The 17,085-nt window shown below is 33.2% G+C and overlaps 1 protein-coding gene across 1 annotated transcript in view; it reads left to right on the forward strand.

The window, feature by feature from the left end:
• The first annotated feature begins 5,471 nt into the window (after window positions 1–5,471).
• Window positions 5,472–17,085, forward strand: part of Gad1 (glutamate decarboxylase) — a 36,349-nt gene continuing 24,735 nt past the window's right edge. The window contains exons 1-3 of the mRNA XM_077435891.1: window positions 5,472–5,541; window positions 6,149–6,322; window positions 6,616–6,703. Of these exons, the coding sequence (XP_077292017.1) occupies window positions 6,254–6,322; window positions 6,616–6,703 (157 nt within the window). The 5' untranslated portion in view covers window positions 5,472–5,541; window positions 6,149–6,253. The remainder of the gene's footprint in view (window positions 5,542–6,148; window positions 6,323–6,615; window positions 6,704–17,085) is intronic.

The raw sequence follows: 17,085 nt of genomic DNA on the forward strand, positions 1-17,085 counted from the left end.
GCATCCGAGTATTAATTTCAGTACACATACTATATTTTGGATTTAACATTTAGGCGCTCATACTTTATAAAAAAAAAAACAAACTTATAAAAATGATTATCATATTTGAATTTAAGAGGTCAAATAAGGTAAAGATTGATTATTGTGCTCTAGTTTTTCTTTTGCTCAGTGTTACTAGTTTTGAATTTCCGATTTTTGTATTTATTAATTTACATATTTAATATTTTAATTCAATATTTAAATATTTCGAATATTTGAATTCAATGTAAACACAGTTGCCATTAGTTTTACTTAAATTTTGTATGGTTACATTTATATATGTAAAGCCAAAAATAATGTCGAAAAGGTAGAGGGTTAGCGTCATTTTTTTCTACCCCTTCTTATACTACGTTGAGCTTTTAATAAGCCTTGTCAGATTCCTTATTCTTTTACGACCACTCGGGTAAGATAAGGACGTCGTATGCAATTCAACAAATATTTTATATAATTCCGAGAGATTGTACACGTGCGAGGCTCCCGCTCGGAAAATCAATTTTCCTGTGCGGAGGCGGAGCTTCGCCATTAAATGAAAACCCCTTTCCGCACCTCCACCCCCTTTCCCCAACCCCCTAAAATAACCCCCTTAGCCAAAAGACACGCCTTGTTGTATATAAGTATAAAACTCATTTCGAGCTATTTATATCACAAAAGACGCATTTTTAAATCATTCAAAAGCTATTTCTGTTTTTGAATAAAAATCAAAATAAAATACTTACACGTACGTTACTTTATTATAAAATTTTCATTTTATAATAAATTTTAGTGAAAAATATAATCACTAACATATTTCTTTATATTGTAAGTATGTATGGACGTCAGATCATATTCCAAAACGCTCGGGAAATTCAACAAAAGTTATATATAAATATACGACCAACCAACGACTTTATCTATGTATCTGAGGAATATAAGAAGAATAAAGAACAAATTTCGAAAACGAAACTGACATACACGTTCACACATACCGGTTATGACAGCATTTTCAATACAAATTGAGAGCAAATGTAATGGTTGGCGGTTGCTTACCAAATTTTATATATAACTGAGTATTAAGCCTTAACTTCTAAATATGAAATTTCAGTTCAATATACTAAAAGGTTTCTGAGAAAAACATAAAAACCTCGATTCTATAGAGTAAAAGTACTACTTCCGGTTGAAGTAAAAATATTTCAGTAATATTAGGGTATAAAATTTATAATTTATATTACATGTCAAAAAAATCAGACTGACTTGGTTAGCGGTTTGGGAGATAATTGAATTCAAACACTTAATAAAACCAGGCGACAACATTTGTGACCTTTCTAAGAGGAGAAAATCCCACTTCCGGTTTATTAAATTTAGTGATTTTTTTTTATTTTCATCACATTAATACAAGAATTATACTTATTTATATTAATTATACTGTATTTTTAATTATACTATATTACTTAATTATACTGTGTTTTTTCGTGAAAATCACACATGTTAAAAGGGTCGATAAAAATAGTGGAAGATAAATCGAACAAGAGTAAACTGCCACTTCCGGTTGAGGTATGCTTACCAAATTTTATCCATAACTTGCTATTGCGCTTAAACTTCTAGATATGAAATTTCAGTTGAATAAACTAAATGGTTTCTGAGAAAAATATAAAAAAACTCGATTCTCTAGAGTAAAACTACTACTTCCGGTTCAGATAAAAATATTTAAAAAATATAAGGTTATAGATATTATTGTTTCTATTACATGTAAAAAAAATTATTCCGATTTAGTTAGCAGTTTGGGAGATAATTGAATTCAAAAATTTAAAAAAAAGAGGACACCTATAAGGGGAGGTACCATTTCCGGTCAACTTAAAAATTTGAAAAAAAATTACATCATATCGATTCGCATTTCAGAAACCGATACTAAGCTTCAGTTCGATAAATCCCCAAAATGCACAGACGCACAATTTCTTAGATCATGAAAACGGATCAGTGATCAATTTTGTGTTCGAATCAGTCAGAATATCGAGTTCGAATTTTCGCATGATCACACAACTCCATCTATTGTCACTATGTACATAGATAAAATAAAAATATTTAAACACAAATATCATATAGATTATACAAACTATAATTTGATATATATACAACTCCGATCAAATTACTTTAAATAATTAAAATTTGCCGTTGAAAACGGCGCGGCGCGTCTTTGATCTATTGATCTTTCTTAAACGGACATTTCCGAACATTTGTACCGCTTCAGTGACTTCCGACAGGCCAATTTATAAATTCGCCACTCGAAAAAGGTCGCCTTCTATATTTAAACACATTTTTCACCGTATACAGCTGGTAAATGTGCATTTGAAGACGACTTTGGTTGTACGCATGCGTCGACGTTGTGACGCAAATCGGAAACGGAATTGATTCGGTGCGGGTTATGTAATGCCGTCTAGCGTACACGTACAATGTTACGTAACCTACTATACCAAAGTAGATATAATATACATACTTTGTATACATATGTATATCTTAGGTATGTATGTGCATTTTCTAAAAGCAACAGACTCTCAAAAGCGTCCCGAAACGCTTACAAATTGCCAGTTTGCAAGTTTGGCCAAGGTTTCTGCTTACCTTTATATATTGGTACATATTATATATCGTTGCTGTGTGTTTGAAAATCTTACTATATTATATATATAGTACTAGTGGTTTTACCCGGCTACGCTCGGTATTTGTAATAAAAACCGCTTAAACATCTTACTAATCTATGAACATTTTATTAAATTTATTTGAATATTTTTATTTTATATAAATTTATTTGAATACTCATTTGTTTTTTTTTATTAAATTGACTGTCACGAACATACAAACATATATAGTAAGTCTCTTATTAAAAATTATATGCTTATAAACCCTCCTGTATAGTATTTAACACTGATATTTATATGAAAATTGCACAGATTAAATTTGACTACGACGTATATTATCATTACATGTATTATATTATATACATACATATTATATTTAAAAAATTATATAACCGAAAGAACAAAGGACGAGGCATACGAAGCAAACTTAAAATTCGCTTCCTTAATTAGCACACACAATACTAGGCATATATTATTTAAATATATTATATGCCTAAGCCTAAGCCCGCTTTAAAGGTCAAAGAATTTGACCCTTAAAGCCCTCAACATGAGGCCACCACCCCCCCAACTAATACAGCCTAAGAGACACTTTCGTCGAAGAACGAGACGGTTGTTCATGAATATCGCACATCACTGTTCTAATAAAAAAAAACCACACTGTACATAACCAAGTACAAAATAAACAACAACGCATGAACACATAAAGCGCGCATGCGTTAGGAAATAATACCTGAAATGTGCCGTGCGAATGCACGCACACCTCAAGTAAACATATGTATATTATGTATATAAAACATCTACATTTTAATCAAATCAAAATTTCCCATTAGCTCGCATTGATTTGGTCGGTTTGCCAAAATTTCCATGACCCAATTCCCGTCGAAGCCGAAGCATCCATATTAATGGCTAATTAACTTCATGGATCATCTATAGATTAGTATGAATGGATGGCCCGGTAATTAATAAGGTTTAAGCCGTTTTCCGATCTTATTCAATGATGGGATTTTTAAGGGCCCGGGGCGCTTGCGTCATGACCCTTGTCCTATATGGGTCGGATTGAGGCCACCAGGCACCCACGCCGATAGCTTGGCCTGCCCTGGGCCCACGCGATTCTACAAAACGACCATATTTGTTAACCGAATTTGACCTACGACATTTCATGAACCGATGCGTGGAGTGAGTTCGGTGGCGTGATTGATGTCATCGTGTGTTCGCGTCAAGACAAAGTTTTGCCAACATATTTTTTTTATATTTGCGTTATATAATTTGTTGGAATTTTAATGGAATTCCGGCCGCAGGCAGCGAGGACTGGCATATTGATTAAAATATTTCGATGAAAAAAATTAGAACATCCTATAGAGAAAACCTTTATTATACATACATACATGGCACGTACTCCAAAAATCATATTAAAAGTTTTCCCATACATTTAAATGAGAGTTTGCTTTCAACTTACAATGAAATTTTACCATTTTTGTACATCGAAATACTCATATATAAACATTATAATAAATACATCTATTTATTATTTATTTAAGTTTAAGTTTGGAGCATTGTGGCATTACAAAAGTCCTTAATGCGCCACAATGGTCGAAGAAATACAGAGCCATGTTAAAAAAAATATATATATATCTATATATGTATGTATATAAAATGTCTGTTTGTCTCGAATAGACTCCTAAAGCACTGAACCGATTACGATGGAAATTTCAGGATTTGTTGTATGCATGTCCGGGAAGATTAATGTGAAAAAAAAAACGGGAAAAAACCTCTTAATAATAATATTCGTAATTACGATTTTATCGATGCGAAAGAATTAAGCGCCAGTGTGTAGTTAAGGAAATGTATATGTCAGTAACCAACTTGCGCGCACGCATGCCAACCCATACATTACGTACCATTCATACCAACCTTACATTACGTACCACTCATAACAATCCTACATATGTATATATAAAAATCAATGTTTGTCTGTCTGTCACGTATGCGTTCCCATACTTTACTTTAATTTAATTTGATTATTAAGTATTAATTTGAAACTGAAACATTCACTTATCGGAACGCATCGAGAAACGGGAACGGGAACGGGAATCGCATGCGTTATTGTACGATGGAACAATGGAACTTTCAGTATTTATTATATGCATGTCGGAGAAGCTTACTGTGAAAAAAATCGGCCAAAAACGAGAACGGAAACGGGAAAAATGGGAATGAGTGGCATTGCAACGCAATAATTTCAAATGTGTTCGCTGCCTGCGTTTTTCCGACAAATGGGAACGGGAACGGGAACGGGAACGGGAACGAGAACGGGATGGGAACGGGAACGGTAATTGCATGCGTTATTGTGGCATTGCAACGCTTGCCGGGTTCAGCTAGTTTTTAATATTAAATGATATATATTTTATATTTTCTGACGATGTGAAAGTGTAAAATTTATTAGTGTATCGAGGTTGCATAAGTGCCCGTTTCTTTGCCGCGCCAGCCTTATCGCAAGTGCCATTAAGTGCGCCGGCAAAAAAAGCGGTTACTCTTCAACTCCAGTGTTTCTAAATCGGTTCCACACAGTCTGGTACATTTCGGACACCCAGCCAGGGCAAATGGCTATGACGTAGATACCAAATAGGGCACAGCTGTCTCTCTGAAATACAACCGTGAACGGGGTGGCACGTATACGCGCACGCCCACGCGCCGCCACTGGGGCCTATATAGGGGTGGGTTGGAGGCTGTGCTGGAACCATTCCAGAGGCGGCGCGCGCGTCTCTCCCGGGGTAGGGAGGCTCTTTTTTGAAGTCCTCGAAACGCCCTCTGCAACGACCCGGGAGCAGTCCCTCGCGGGATACGGCCTGGTACGCTACTGTGCTCGCTCACTAAACATACACACACACAGACATATGTATAAATAAATAAAAGTATTTATTTAAAATTACATTTTAAATAAATAAAATACGCATATGTTCGCTAACACATACACGTTTATGCTTTTTACCATTTATTTTTCAGCTCTCGTTACGTCACAGCCGCCATTTTAACATTTACACTTCATCTCATTGCCGTTACGTAACAGAACTAAATTCATTTTATGATTTTTTAAATCGTTTTTATTCAAAAACCATACCTACACAAAGACCTATACATAAAATATATACTTTTTAAATTCGATCTAAATTTTTCAATTTTTTTTTAGATAAAGAAAATATATCTATTTATTTAAAAAAAATAATTAAAAATATTCCTATATATTTTAAATAACTGAATCTCCGAGGAGGCTTTATTTTGCTCGCAAGAAAATTGCAATAAATAAAAGGTATTTATTTATCAATTCGCTCAGTTAATCATTCGTTTAGTTTGCCACATTATTTTTAGTTTGTTTTAAAGTTATTAAAAATAGTGAATGTTTTTGATTAAAAAATTTTGTTAAAATTACACACGATCCAAAAATTTATAATATATAAAATAAAATTAATACATCATTGTTTATTTTTGTTTTTCATTTGCTGCAGTGGTACACAAAGTGCGCCACACATTTAATAAATAATATATGAAAAAGTACACAGCGTGCGAAAGAAACATTTAAATATTAAAATTGAATTTCTGAAAGTCGAGGAATGTCAGCAAAGTTCAGTTGGGACTTTTTTGTGCAGTACTGTAAAAATTTCGCTGATAATTTACAACTGGTTGGTTTCGTTTTACAACAAAATTTCTAAATAGTGCGCGTCCCTCGTTCAGCGCGTCAGAAAATTGTTCATTGGAAATTTTAATATGTAATATACTGATGTGAAAGTTTCGTGGGTGCACGCGCTAAGCGACGGATGACGTTTAAATTTTATTTTCATTGTAATTTTGTAGACTTTCGATGTAAAAATGTGATGATTAGTTGACCATCGTTACATCATTATTATATTGAATCAATAAATATAATTTGAATAAATATTTTTGAACATAAAATAATTTCTATTTTAATTCACAGGCAGATAGAATGTCGTCCTTTGGATCTGGTTCCGGTCCGTCAGGAGGTTATCAACTGTCACCCAGGACTGCCCAGCTCAAATATGATGGTAAGATTTATTAATTTACATTTCATAATGACCAAAATACACATTCAAATTATTCATATATACATAAAAATACTTCTACCAACGTTTTCTACAATAATGCGTATTGGAAATACTAATTTTTATACATTACACTAATATTACTTCGTTCTCTACTTATAAATATAATAAAATAAATAATACATACATATTCTTCTAAATTTTCGATGACTTGTTATTAATCGTTCAAGTATTATAACAGTATTGTGCTGGGTCAAATATTCTGGCCTTCAGCGCTGCCGATCAAAATTACTCAGGCCAACGGGACCGGCCTATAGAGTTGTAAAGGTTAATATTTTTGCTATGATAATTCGAATGAAACGCGTTATTTCTATAATACATATAAGGAAAGGTTACAATTTTAAATATTTAATGCAAATATACCACTTTCAACTGATGAAAATTTTTAAAATCCTTCATAAAATAATTAAAAAAACATACAATATTTAAAATTAACATTATGTTTGCTAATGCAACATTCCAAGTATATCTATATATCGTAAAATTCCATATACATACATATATATATTATATATATAATCAAACAAACTCATCCCTCATCCAAACCACAGCATATCACCAACGCAATGCTTCAAATTTACCACACGTACACCATCCAAAATAGCAAACAATCACGTGCAATATTGAATACCACATATGAATCGCACAATCAGCGACCAGTCAAAACCCCAAATCGAATCAGAACCCCTAAAACGTGACCCACGAAGGCTGTAATACAATTATCGACACCATATTATACATACGTATTTCCACGATACAAAGCATGGCCCGAAAGCACGAACTCGGGGAAAAGTCCCGTCACTCATTCAAAGCCCGAGATTAATTAATGACTTTGGAAAGTCATCAGCAGCCGTCCGAGAGAAACGCAACTCTTGTACCGTCTCTGATCCCATTGTCCGACTTCGGGAAACAATGGAACCGACTACAATCACACTGGAGGGTCGCTCGAGCTGATGAAAACATGACCCGACTCTGCGACCCCTTTTTTGCATACGCGACAGCGGTTGACAACCCAGATGCTAATTTTTTCTATTATACTACACTCGGTGTCCAATTTGGATACAATTTTGACGGCTTTGTAATGTCATATATACGAAATCTGTATATATATGTATGTACGTAGTATCAATATATGAAGTTTTTTTAATTTTTTAATGACTGATTTTAACTGGCAATCGATCAATGATCACATTTTCAAACGGTCTTAATAATTTGGAGCTAATTCGAACTTGTCGATCTTATAACACTGAAACTTTAAAGTATCAGTCAACGAAATGATGAAATTTAATAGTAAATGATACCTCTCCTTATAGGTATCTTCTTTTCATATTTCTTTGGATTTAATTAATTCCTTAACCGCTTTTTATTACTGTTCAGAATAAGTCTATTCCAATAGCTACTGATCTAGTAATCATTATTTATTTTGCACATCATTTGTTTTTTTGGTATTTATAGTACTTTCTAATTTTAATAATCGTCTATACAGCATACTAGAAAAAAAATCTCAAAAATCAATTAAAAATTCTTATATTATAAATGCTCATAATACATTTTAAATATTTATATTTTATTAAATAAAGAAAGTGGAAAAGGTTAAAGTCAACGATTTAATGTTAAGAACTCAAAAGTAAGGCACGGCACGTCTAGGTAGACAGCTGTAACGGACGTTTCTTCATATTATTGCTAATTCGTTCGATCTTATTATTTCGAAATGTTTCTTCTCGTTATCGATCACTGTCAAATATGTCAATACAAAGATCAAATATCACCGAAAACACTCTCCAAGGGGTGAGTTTTAGGTAAGATGGTACAGACTAGGTATACCAGATTTTTTTTTTGTAATTATTAAAAAAAACACGTACCGCGTAACACTCTGTGTACCTGTATTAAAATACGCGTATAGAATAAAAATGATAAATTTTATAAGATTGTATTCTCAACCGGAGTAGCACTTTTAAACTTAAATAAAGATATTTCTCTCTGGAAACCGTTCAATGTATTTCGGAATTTCATATATTGAATCGATTACATTTGCTTTTACTCATATTCGACTATTAAAATGTGAGTTTTCTTCACGAAAAATTGTATTGAAATAGACCCGGCTTGAAAACGGGCATGAATATGTTTAAAATAGACCCACTGAATATGTTTCTCTGAACCTACATATCAGTGGCGTACGGTGAAATTATCTCTGTTTAAACACACAGCCTTACTTACGTGTGCGCGAGCAGGATACAAGGGGACTCGGTATGACGTCATCTGTTCCCCTTGTATCGTACTCGCGCACACGTAATTAAGGCTGTGCGACAAAAACGGGGAGAATTTCATGGCACACCACTGCTACATATACATATTCCCTATTTGGGCGTTAGGCTTCAACTCATTGGAGTCTCGTCGTGTTATGTTTCTAAAAAAGCACTTAAATGGGATAGTACACAATCCTCAGGTTTTTAATGAATTTAAGTTGTATGCACCTAGTAAGTTCAGGGTAAGTTCTGAAGAATCGTTATTTGCTTGCTCCTCCTGTGGCTCGCACAAATATGTTGGCAACATCTCCAATATCAAGAGCGATATATCTGCTCAACCGGGTCGCTGGTGAAATTGATCTCTTCAATGTAAACTGTGCTAAACTGGTTGAGTGATTGTTGAGCAACGCCAGTAGTTGATTTTATCAATTATAAATATAAAATTAAATTGTCTGTCTGTCTCGTATAGGTTCCTAAACCACTCAACCGATTACGATGAAACTTTCAGGATTTGTTGTATGCATGTCCGGGAAGCTTACTGTGAAAAAAAAACGGAAAAAAACCTCTTAATAATAATATTCGTAATTACGATTTTACCGACGCGAAAGTTTAAAGCGCCATTGTGTAGTCAAGAAAATGTGTTCAAATGTGTAGTCAAGTTGGTTTATGACAACACCGCTTTTAAGAGACGTTAGTTGAGCTTCAACCATCACTTGGCACCAACCATCCAAACTGGAATGGAAACGGGAACGCTACGGGAACGGGAACGCAACGGGAATGGGAATTGCATGCATTATTGTGGCATTGCAACGAATACCGAGTTCAGCTAGTCAATTATAAACGTTAATGATTTTTTCATCAAGATATAACGAGTTTTTATTATTATGATTAAGATTATAATTATGATTGTATGACTGGTCACAGTGTCACACTGGAGCTCTCTATAATGTCATTGTGGCTAATATGTTAAAAATAAAATATATAAGACCGAAATGAATACCATAAGGCACTCCTTTTATTCTATGCATTTGGATTTTGTCTTCGTCTCTTCTGAAGACTTTTGAAAGCAAGACAATGGCCGTTGTTTTAAGACTCGGTGCCGTTTTTCGTCAATATTTGAAATTGGAGCGCGTCCATCCGACCGGAAGTAACATGGCGGCCTTTTGTCGCGCGAGTCAGAGGAGGGTTGCCAGATTGAAAATCTGTGTCCAAAACTTTCCCATTGTCCCCCGCTTTTCCCCTCTCCCTGCCAAACAGAAGGGGGTTCGGAATTACAGCGGCGAACATATGTCGTCTTCCCATTGTGACGTTCGAATAACACCAGGACGTGGACCAAAGCAAAGGGGGCGCCACTTTCGCTCTTTCGCATAAAGCACGACTTGTTGTGTATTTATTCCCCTTACATTCTACAAGGCTAAACCTTTCCTACATATTTTCACAGAAGAGTGCTTGCATTTTATTCTTAAATTACCGAGTTGAGAATGATATCATAGAACGTTGGTAGTGGTAAGATCGGACTAAGTAAGTGCAAGACTGAATAAAACCAAAAACTATAAAAAGAACTGGTCCAAATACCAAATATGTTGATCCTAAAATTAAAACTTTGTAAAATTAAAATTAGAACAAACAAACATATCTATGTAGAAACGAATTCATTAGGTTTTTGGATTTAATTATCTCCCAAGCCGCTCAACGAATCAGACAGATTTTTACTTTATCTATGTTTGTACGTAGTACCAATAGATGAAGTTTTGTGATCATGCGAAAATTCGAACTTGAGATTTTGACTGATTCGAATTCAGAATCGTTCACTGATCACGTTTTCATGATTTGGAAAAAATTTGTGTGTGTGTGTGTCTGTGTATTTTGGGGTTTGTCTGAACACCGTTCGTCCTATCGAACTGAAATTTAGTATCGTTAACTGAAATTCTTAAGAGGGCTGGACAGCAGCGCCTCGTCCATACAAACGTACTATACTTCTCCCTACCTCAATTATGGCACTAGAGAAATTATTTTTTAATATTCTATGGATATCCACCATTGGGGTGCATCTATCGTTTTATTTTTTTGATTAATTATTTTTTATAGGAGCTAGGAGCCGCCAAACATCTATAAAATCGCCTCTTTTTTACACCCACGAAAAGAGTCTAGCGTGCTTATTTAACGGTCGATTTAAAAAAAAAATACGCCGATAGATGCACAGAAAATATCTTTCTCATACCGATTATGAAATTTTTTTAAAAATTGGTCCAGTTTTGGAGAATAAAATAGTAGAATACGAAACCTCGATTTTGTCAATTTAAAACACGTTTTATCTGGTCGAAGCGCAACTGTCGCATTCACTCAATATATATATATTGATATATATTGTCGCATTCACTCAATATATACATACACTCAATATATATATCGAAGAAAGGAACGGTAACAAAATTAAGGTTTCGGGTGTACAGCCCTCTTAACGATACGACGTAAATTTTTTTCAATTTTTTTAGTTGACCGGAAATGGTACCTCCCTTTATAGGAGTTTTCTTTAACCGCTAACCGCTAACCGAATCAGACTGGATTTTTTTACGTACATTAATAGAAATTATAAATTTTATACCCTAATATTTTTACCTGAACCGGAAGTAGTACTTATTCCCATTTTTCTCCTTGATTTATTTGTTTATGAAATTCATACACATATGTACATATATGTATGTACCTACTATTAATGTACTTACTTTTTATTTAAACCTATTTAATTACCAATTAATCTCGTTACACGTCAATTTTAGTGATTTTTTTAATTTTTATATTATTAAAATCACTATTATTTATATTACTAAACATTTTATACGTTGGCAAAAAAATTAAAAATTGGTTCTTACTATAATAGTAATATAAAGTATATATAGAGGTATACAGTAAAGAGTGGGATTCACCAATTGTTTTTATTAATTATGATATTTTTTTTGATTAATTATAATGAACGCGTTTTTCACATAATGAAATTTTTTTGACATACAAATTTCGAAAAAAAATCACTATCTCCTTTGCTCATTTCATTTAATGAGCAAGACAATAATAACCTGCATATTTCATGAAATGGGCAGATATTTTGATAAATTCATGAAAAAAACAACGCTCCGTTCATGAACTAAGCATTTTTTTCATAACTTCATAAAATGAGTAATTTTACGTACGCATATGTATGTATACATATGAAGTATCTAGAGATTATGTTTTCACAAGATTTTTTAAAGCCGTAAAAAGGCAACGGCTTTGATACTTTACGCAAATTGAATCATGCCCCAAAGCGGGGCTTTATAATGGCCAAATTTTCCCTCCGATTTCGCGCATAATCTCCACCGCGATACATTTCCGGCACCGAAGCTTCGCCACGCGTTTCCGTTTCCGACACCGGAAGTCGCCCTCGGAGATAGCGACACTATTCCACGTTCCCTACTCTATTGCAGACTTTTATACGTACAAGCATTGTGCGATACTTTCAGACTTTTTCCACAACGAGTGCGTCATCGACGGCATGTCGTTGTCGATGACATTTTTAGTTATCTACGAGTGGACACTTTGTTACTGCTTAGTCGTTCGATGACTGTGCAAACACTGTCACTACCAGATTTTATCTGCGCTTTGAAAATATTGACCTCCATCAATCAAACTTCATAATAACATTGTATGCATAGACTGTAAGTAGACAATTTACATACAACATACACAGTTCTGGTGCGAAGGTCGAATAAGTCATCGACGATAAATTTGGCGGCCATTTTGTGACTCAGATTTCATACTTTTACCTGATTTGGACCCTATCAGTGCGATATTTTGAATATTTATAATATAAGAGTGTTAAAGCGTATACTTTGAATGTGCATACATACAAACATACATAGGTATGCATAGTTGAATTTTCCAAAAATATTCTTCATAGTCGTATTCATAGTACATATATTCAATCGAATTAATACTTATAGAAATGTAACCATTTATGAAAATTAGCGACTTTTATTTTACATATGTACATACATATATCAAACTTCAAGAAAAGGATTGGTTAAATTTGATATTTAATTTATAAAAATATAACTGTAAAACTGTAAAAGTTTTAATATTTGTAATACAGGGTGGACTACAAGCAACTAAGCAACCTAATATGTCAGTAGCTTTCAGTAGCAGCAAAAAATATATTACATTTATGTAATTTATTTCACACATCGTCTATATAAAACATCATCATCGTTAGTCAAATTTTATTTTACAGGAATTCCTAATGCGCCATAATAGTTGAAAATATAACAGAAAAAATGTATAATTATACAGAAAAATATGCATATAATACATAAAAAATACAATAACAGAAAAAGTTCAAACAATAATAAGTACATACATATGTTAAATAATAGAAGAAGTCACAAAAAATTTAATAATAGTTGAAAATAAAAAGATTTGTAAAACTAGCCATGAATACAAAACATTCCTGCGAGGCCCGTATAGAAGAGAAAATATCAAAATTTAATTAAACATCTCATCCAATTCAGAAAATAATTATGAGCGCAGGCTACCAAACAAATAGGCTTAAATAATCTCTAATAACCTACACTCGCTGAGGTGGAAAATATCACATTCAGTTTCAGCAGCAACGATTTCATTGAGAAGTCGGATAACTCTTGGAATATGAGCCATCCGATAAAGACTGTGCGGGCTGCAGGTACACCCTTCAAAGGATGATGTGTACCAAGCACATATTAATTAATGTTTCATATTTACAAGAACGAATATAATGTAATTTATTTGTTCATCTTATATATAAATAAATTAAAAACTTTTTATTCATTATATTTGTATTCTTACTAGTGTTGTGCCCGATGAAATATCATCGCATGGGCTATGGCATATTAAGCTATTAATTAAAAAAAATATCTACATATATGTATATGTCGGTCCTATGTTCGATTTGCACGCGGTCGTATTTTTTTCAAATACCTTTTAATTTAATATTTCTATTTAATTGTTTAATATGAAAAAAAAATCGTAAAAACTACCTACATATAAACAATATAAAATACCAATAGAACAATTAATTAAAGAATTAATTAATTAAATACATTTTCAATAGATGGCGATAAATGCTCAGAGACTTAATGCCCTAGGGGGGACATTGGCAGCAAACAATATATATGTATATATATATATATATATACATATATATATATATGTATATATGTAGTTAAAAAAAAAACATCATTCCAGTTGTCTCAAATCTTCTCTATTTATAATATGTACATATGTCCCATTTGTAAAAATTATGTCCAAATCTAAATCCATAGCTGTCGTAATGGATTAATTATTTAATTAATTAATTAATTAATTGTTATTTCGTGTTCTTCAGCTTCTCGAAATACAGTGATTTATGTTGCTAATAAAATGCTGCATTGTTTGTAATTAATTGTTCAGAAAGGCACATTAGGGTCTTTCTGCCTTCTTGGTATATATCTATGTAAAATAAAATAAATATAGAAGTTTTTGTTGATCTGTAATTATGTTCGTATTATATTCGCACGTCTTGTTGGCAGTGTTTTAAATGTGACGTACATATGTATGTATGTCTAATCGAAACGACTATCTCACACAGACACACAGAATATTGCTACTACAATATATGATTTTCATTATTTAAATATTTGTCGGAACGTTATCTACAATGGATCAATCACAGTTTGAATAAGTGTGTCAACGGTGTCGGGAAATTTGCATGATGTAACTGAATCGATACAGTCCACTTTGACTAGAACACGCAAATTAGCGCCAAATGGGGCACGCGCCCCTCCCCCTGGAGCTCCCCCCCAGCCCTCATGGCCCCCAAATAGGGCTTGCGGGGCCGCTTAAGCCAGCTATTGCGGCGGGGTGGAGCCCCCGCATCGGCTTAGGGAGAATTAATTGATTCCAAGAGTGCCCCGGAATGCGCTACGACCCCAAACACTATCGGGGTAGGCAATGTGGGTATGGGGAATGTACAGAGGGATGAGGTAGACTAGCGTAAATACCCAACGGGGAATTCGCCGGTTTTTTATCTCAGAATAAACACTAAAAACACTATAAAAGATGGGGGGAGGTTAGCTGTAAATAATGCTTGCCATATAACAGTCGATGGAATTTTGATTGGTATTTTTAATTATTTAATTAATATGTAGAAACTTACTATTGAACACGTATTGGGTGTATTATTTATTAAATGAATCATAATTGATTTGAATAGGAATTCATTGAATTTTTAGCTATTTAACATAAGGAATTTTAAAGTTCACATCATTTCACGTCACTAGCTGACTTTGCATGGCGTTGCTCAGTTGGGTTAAATTAAAAAAAAAATCTTCAAAAAGGCTCCAACTAAGTCCGAAATTCGTCTACGGTTAATATAGTATGCCATATTTGGTGGTTTATTGATTTGCACAGCGAAAAGACAAACATATGTACATACAAACAAACATAAGTTTTTGATAAGCCTGATGAATGACTATTATCGAATTGGATATTTTGAAAAAATAGTAGGTTGAAATGCTGTACTTTTGGGAAATTAGCAAATAAATAATAAAAAAAATCTACCTATCGATTTTTCAAAAAAAAATTACTTCTGAAAAAATATTTTTTTTTAAATATTTACCTACATATATATGTATGTAGTCCGGTGGCGTGCGGTGGAAATTTCTCTGTTTCTAACGAACAGCTATACTTAGGTGTGCGAGAGTAGGATGCAAAAGGATGCGGTATGACGTCACAGCATCCTCTTGTATCCTATTCGAGCAAATTTAAATAAAATTGTGCGATGGAAACAGATAAATTTCAACCGCACGCCACTGATATGTACATATGTATGTATATGGAACCCCTGACCTCATGATTCGACCCTTTCCAAAAACTGTCTACGGTCTGTATATACCAGACTATAATAATATATCAATTAAGCATAAAATAGGTACAAAATTTAGTAGTTCTAAGTTAAAACTGTAGATTTACATAGCGTATACAATAACATTCATCTTTATACATACATATACATATATGTACATATGTACATACCACCGAGCAGCAGCATGGCTTGGTGGTCGATCCCGTGAACTCACTGCAATTGAAAAGATTTTATTCTGAGTATAATCTTTAATGCTGCTGGTCAGACTTGGATATTTGTAACTCCAACTCGATCGTTTCCTATCAGAGTTTGCCAATTTATCTGATTTCATTGCTGAAGCGGTTCCTCCATCAAATTGGCAAAAACCATCCTAACCACTATGTCACCACTATTTGAATATGATTTCAAAAATTTATTATCTATAACATATGTAGATGTCTTGTTAATTTTCTTATATATAGTATTTGTTTTATGCTTATATGTCTTAATGTCACTGTAGCTAATTTGTAAATAAATAAATACATACATAAATATATAGTGGATGATAAAATAAAGTAACCAGCAGCATAGTTTGATGGTTAGCGTGTAATCCTTTCAATTATATAGTCACTGGTTAAATCCTTGGCTGTGCTGCTGGCCAGACTTTGATATATATAACGATATGTGACTCCAAATACATATTATATATGTATATACAAATACATCTTATAAATACTACGATACCTTTGATATATGTAACGATATGTGACTCCAAATACATCTTATATATTATATTATATACATATTCATATACAAATACATCTTATAAATACCACGATACCTTTGATATATGTAATGATATGTGACTCCAAAGTCGATCATTTCCTAACAGAGTTTGCCAATTTATCTGATTTAATTTAAACGGTTCCAACAAATTGACCACCCTTTCCTATTTCTCGCAGAATTCGAGTTTACAGTATCTTGAAATCCGGCGATTTATAAAAAAATTGCTGCAAAAATGCCAATTTATCAAAAAAATTATACATAGTTGTCTCTGAAACGTATTCATACTTTTGTTTATAACACAATTTTTATATAATAAAAATTAGTTGTATATAAAAACAGTACTTTTTGAGTCTGAAGTTGTTCTCATGCGTCTAATTGGAGAAAATGTATTTTTTAAAGCTAAT

Source organism: Arctopsyche grandis, chromosome 8 (genome assembly GCF_051622035.1).
Source record: "Arctopsyche grandis isolate Sample6627 chromosome 8, ASM5162203v2, whole genome shotgun sequence".
In the NCBI taxonomy this organism is placed as follows: Eukaryota; Metazoa; Arthropoda; class Insecta; order Trichoptera; family Hydropsychidae; genus Arctopsyche; species Arctopsyche grandis.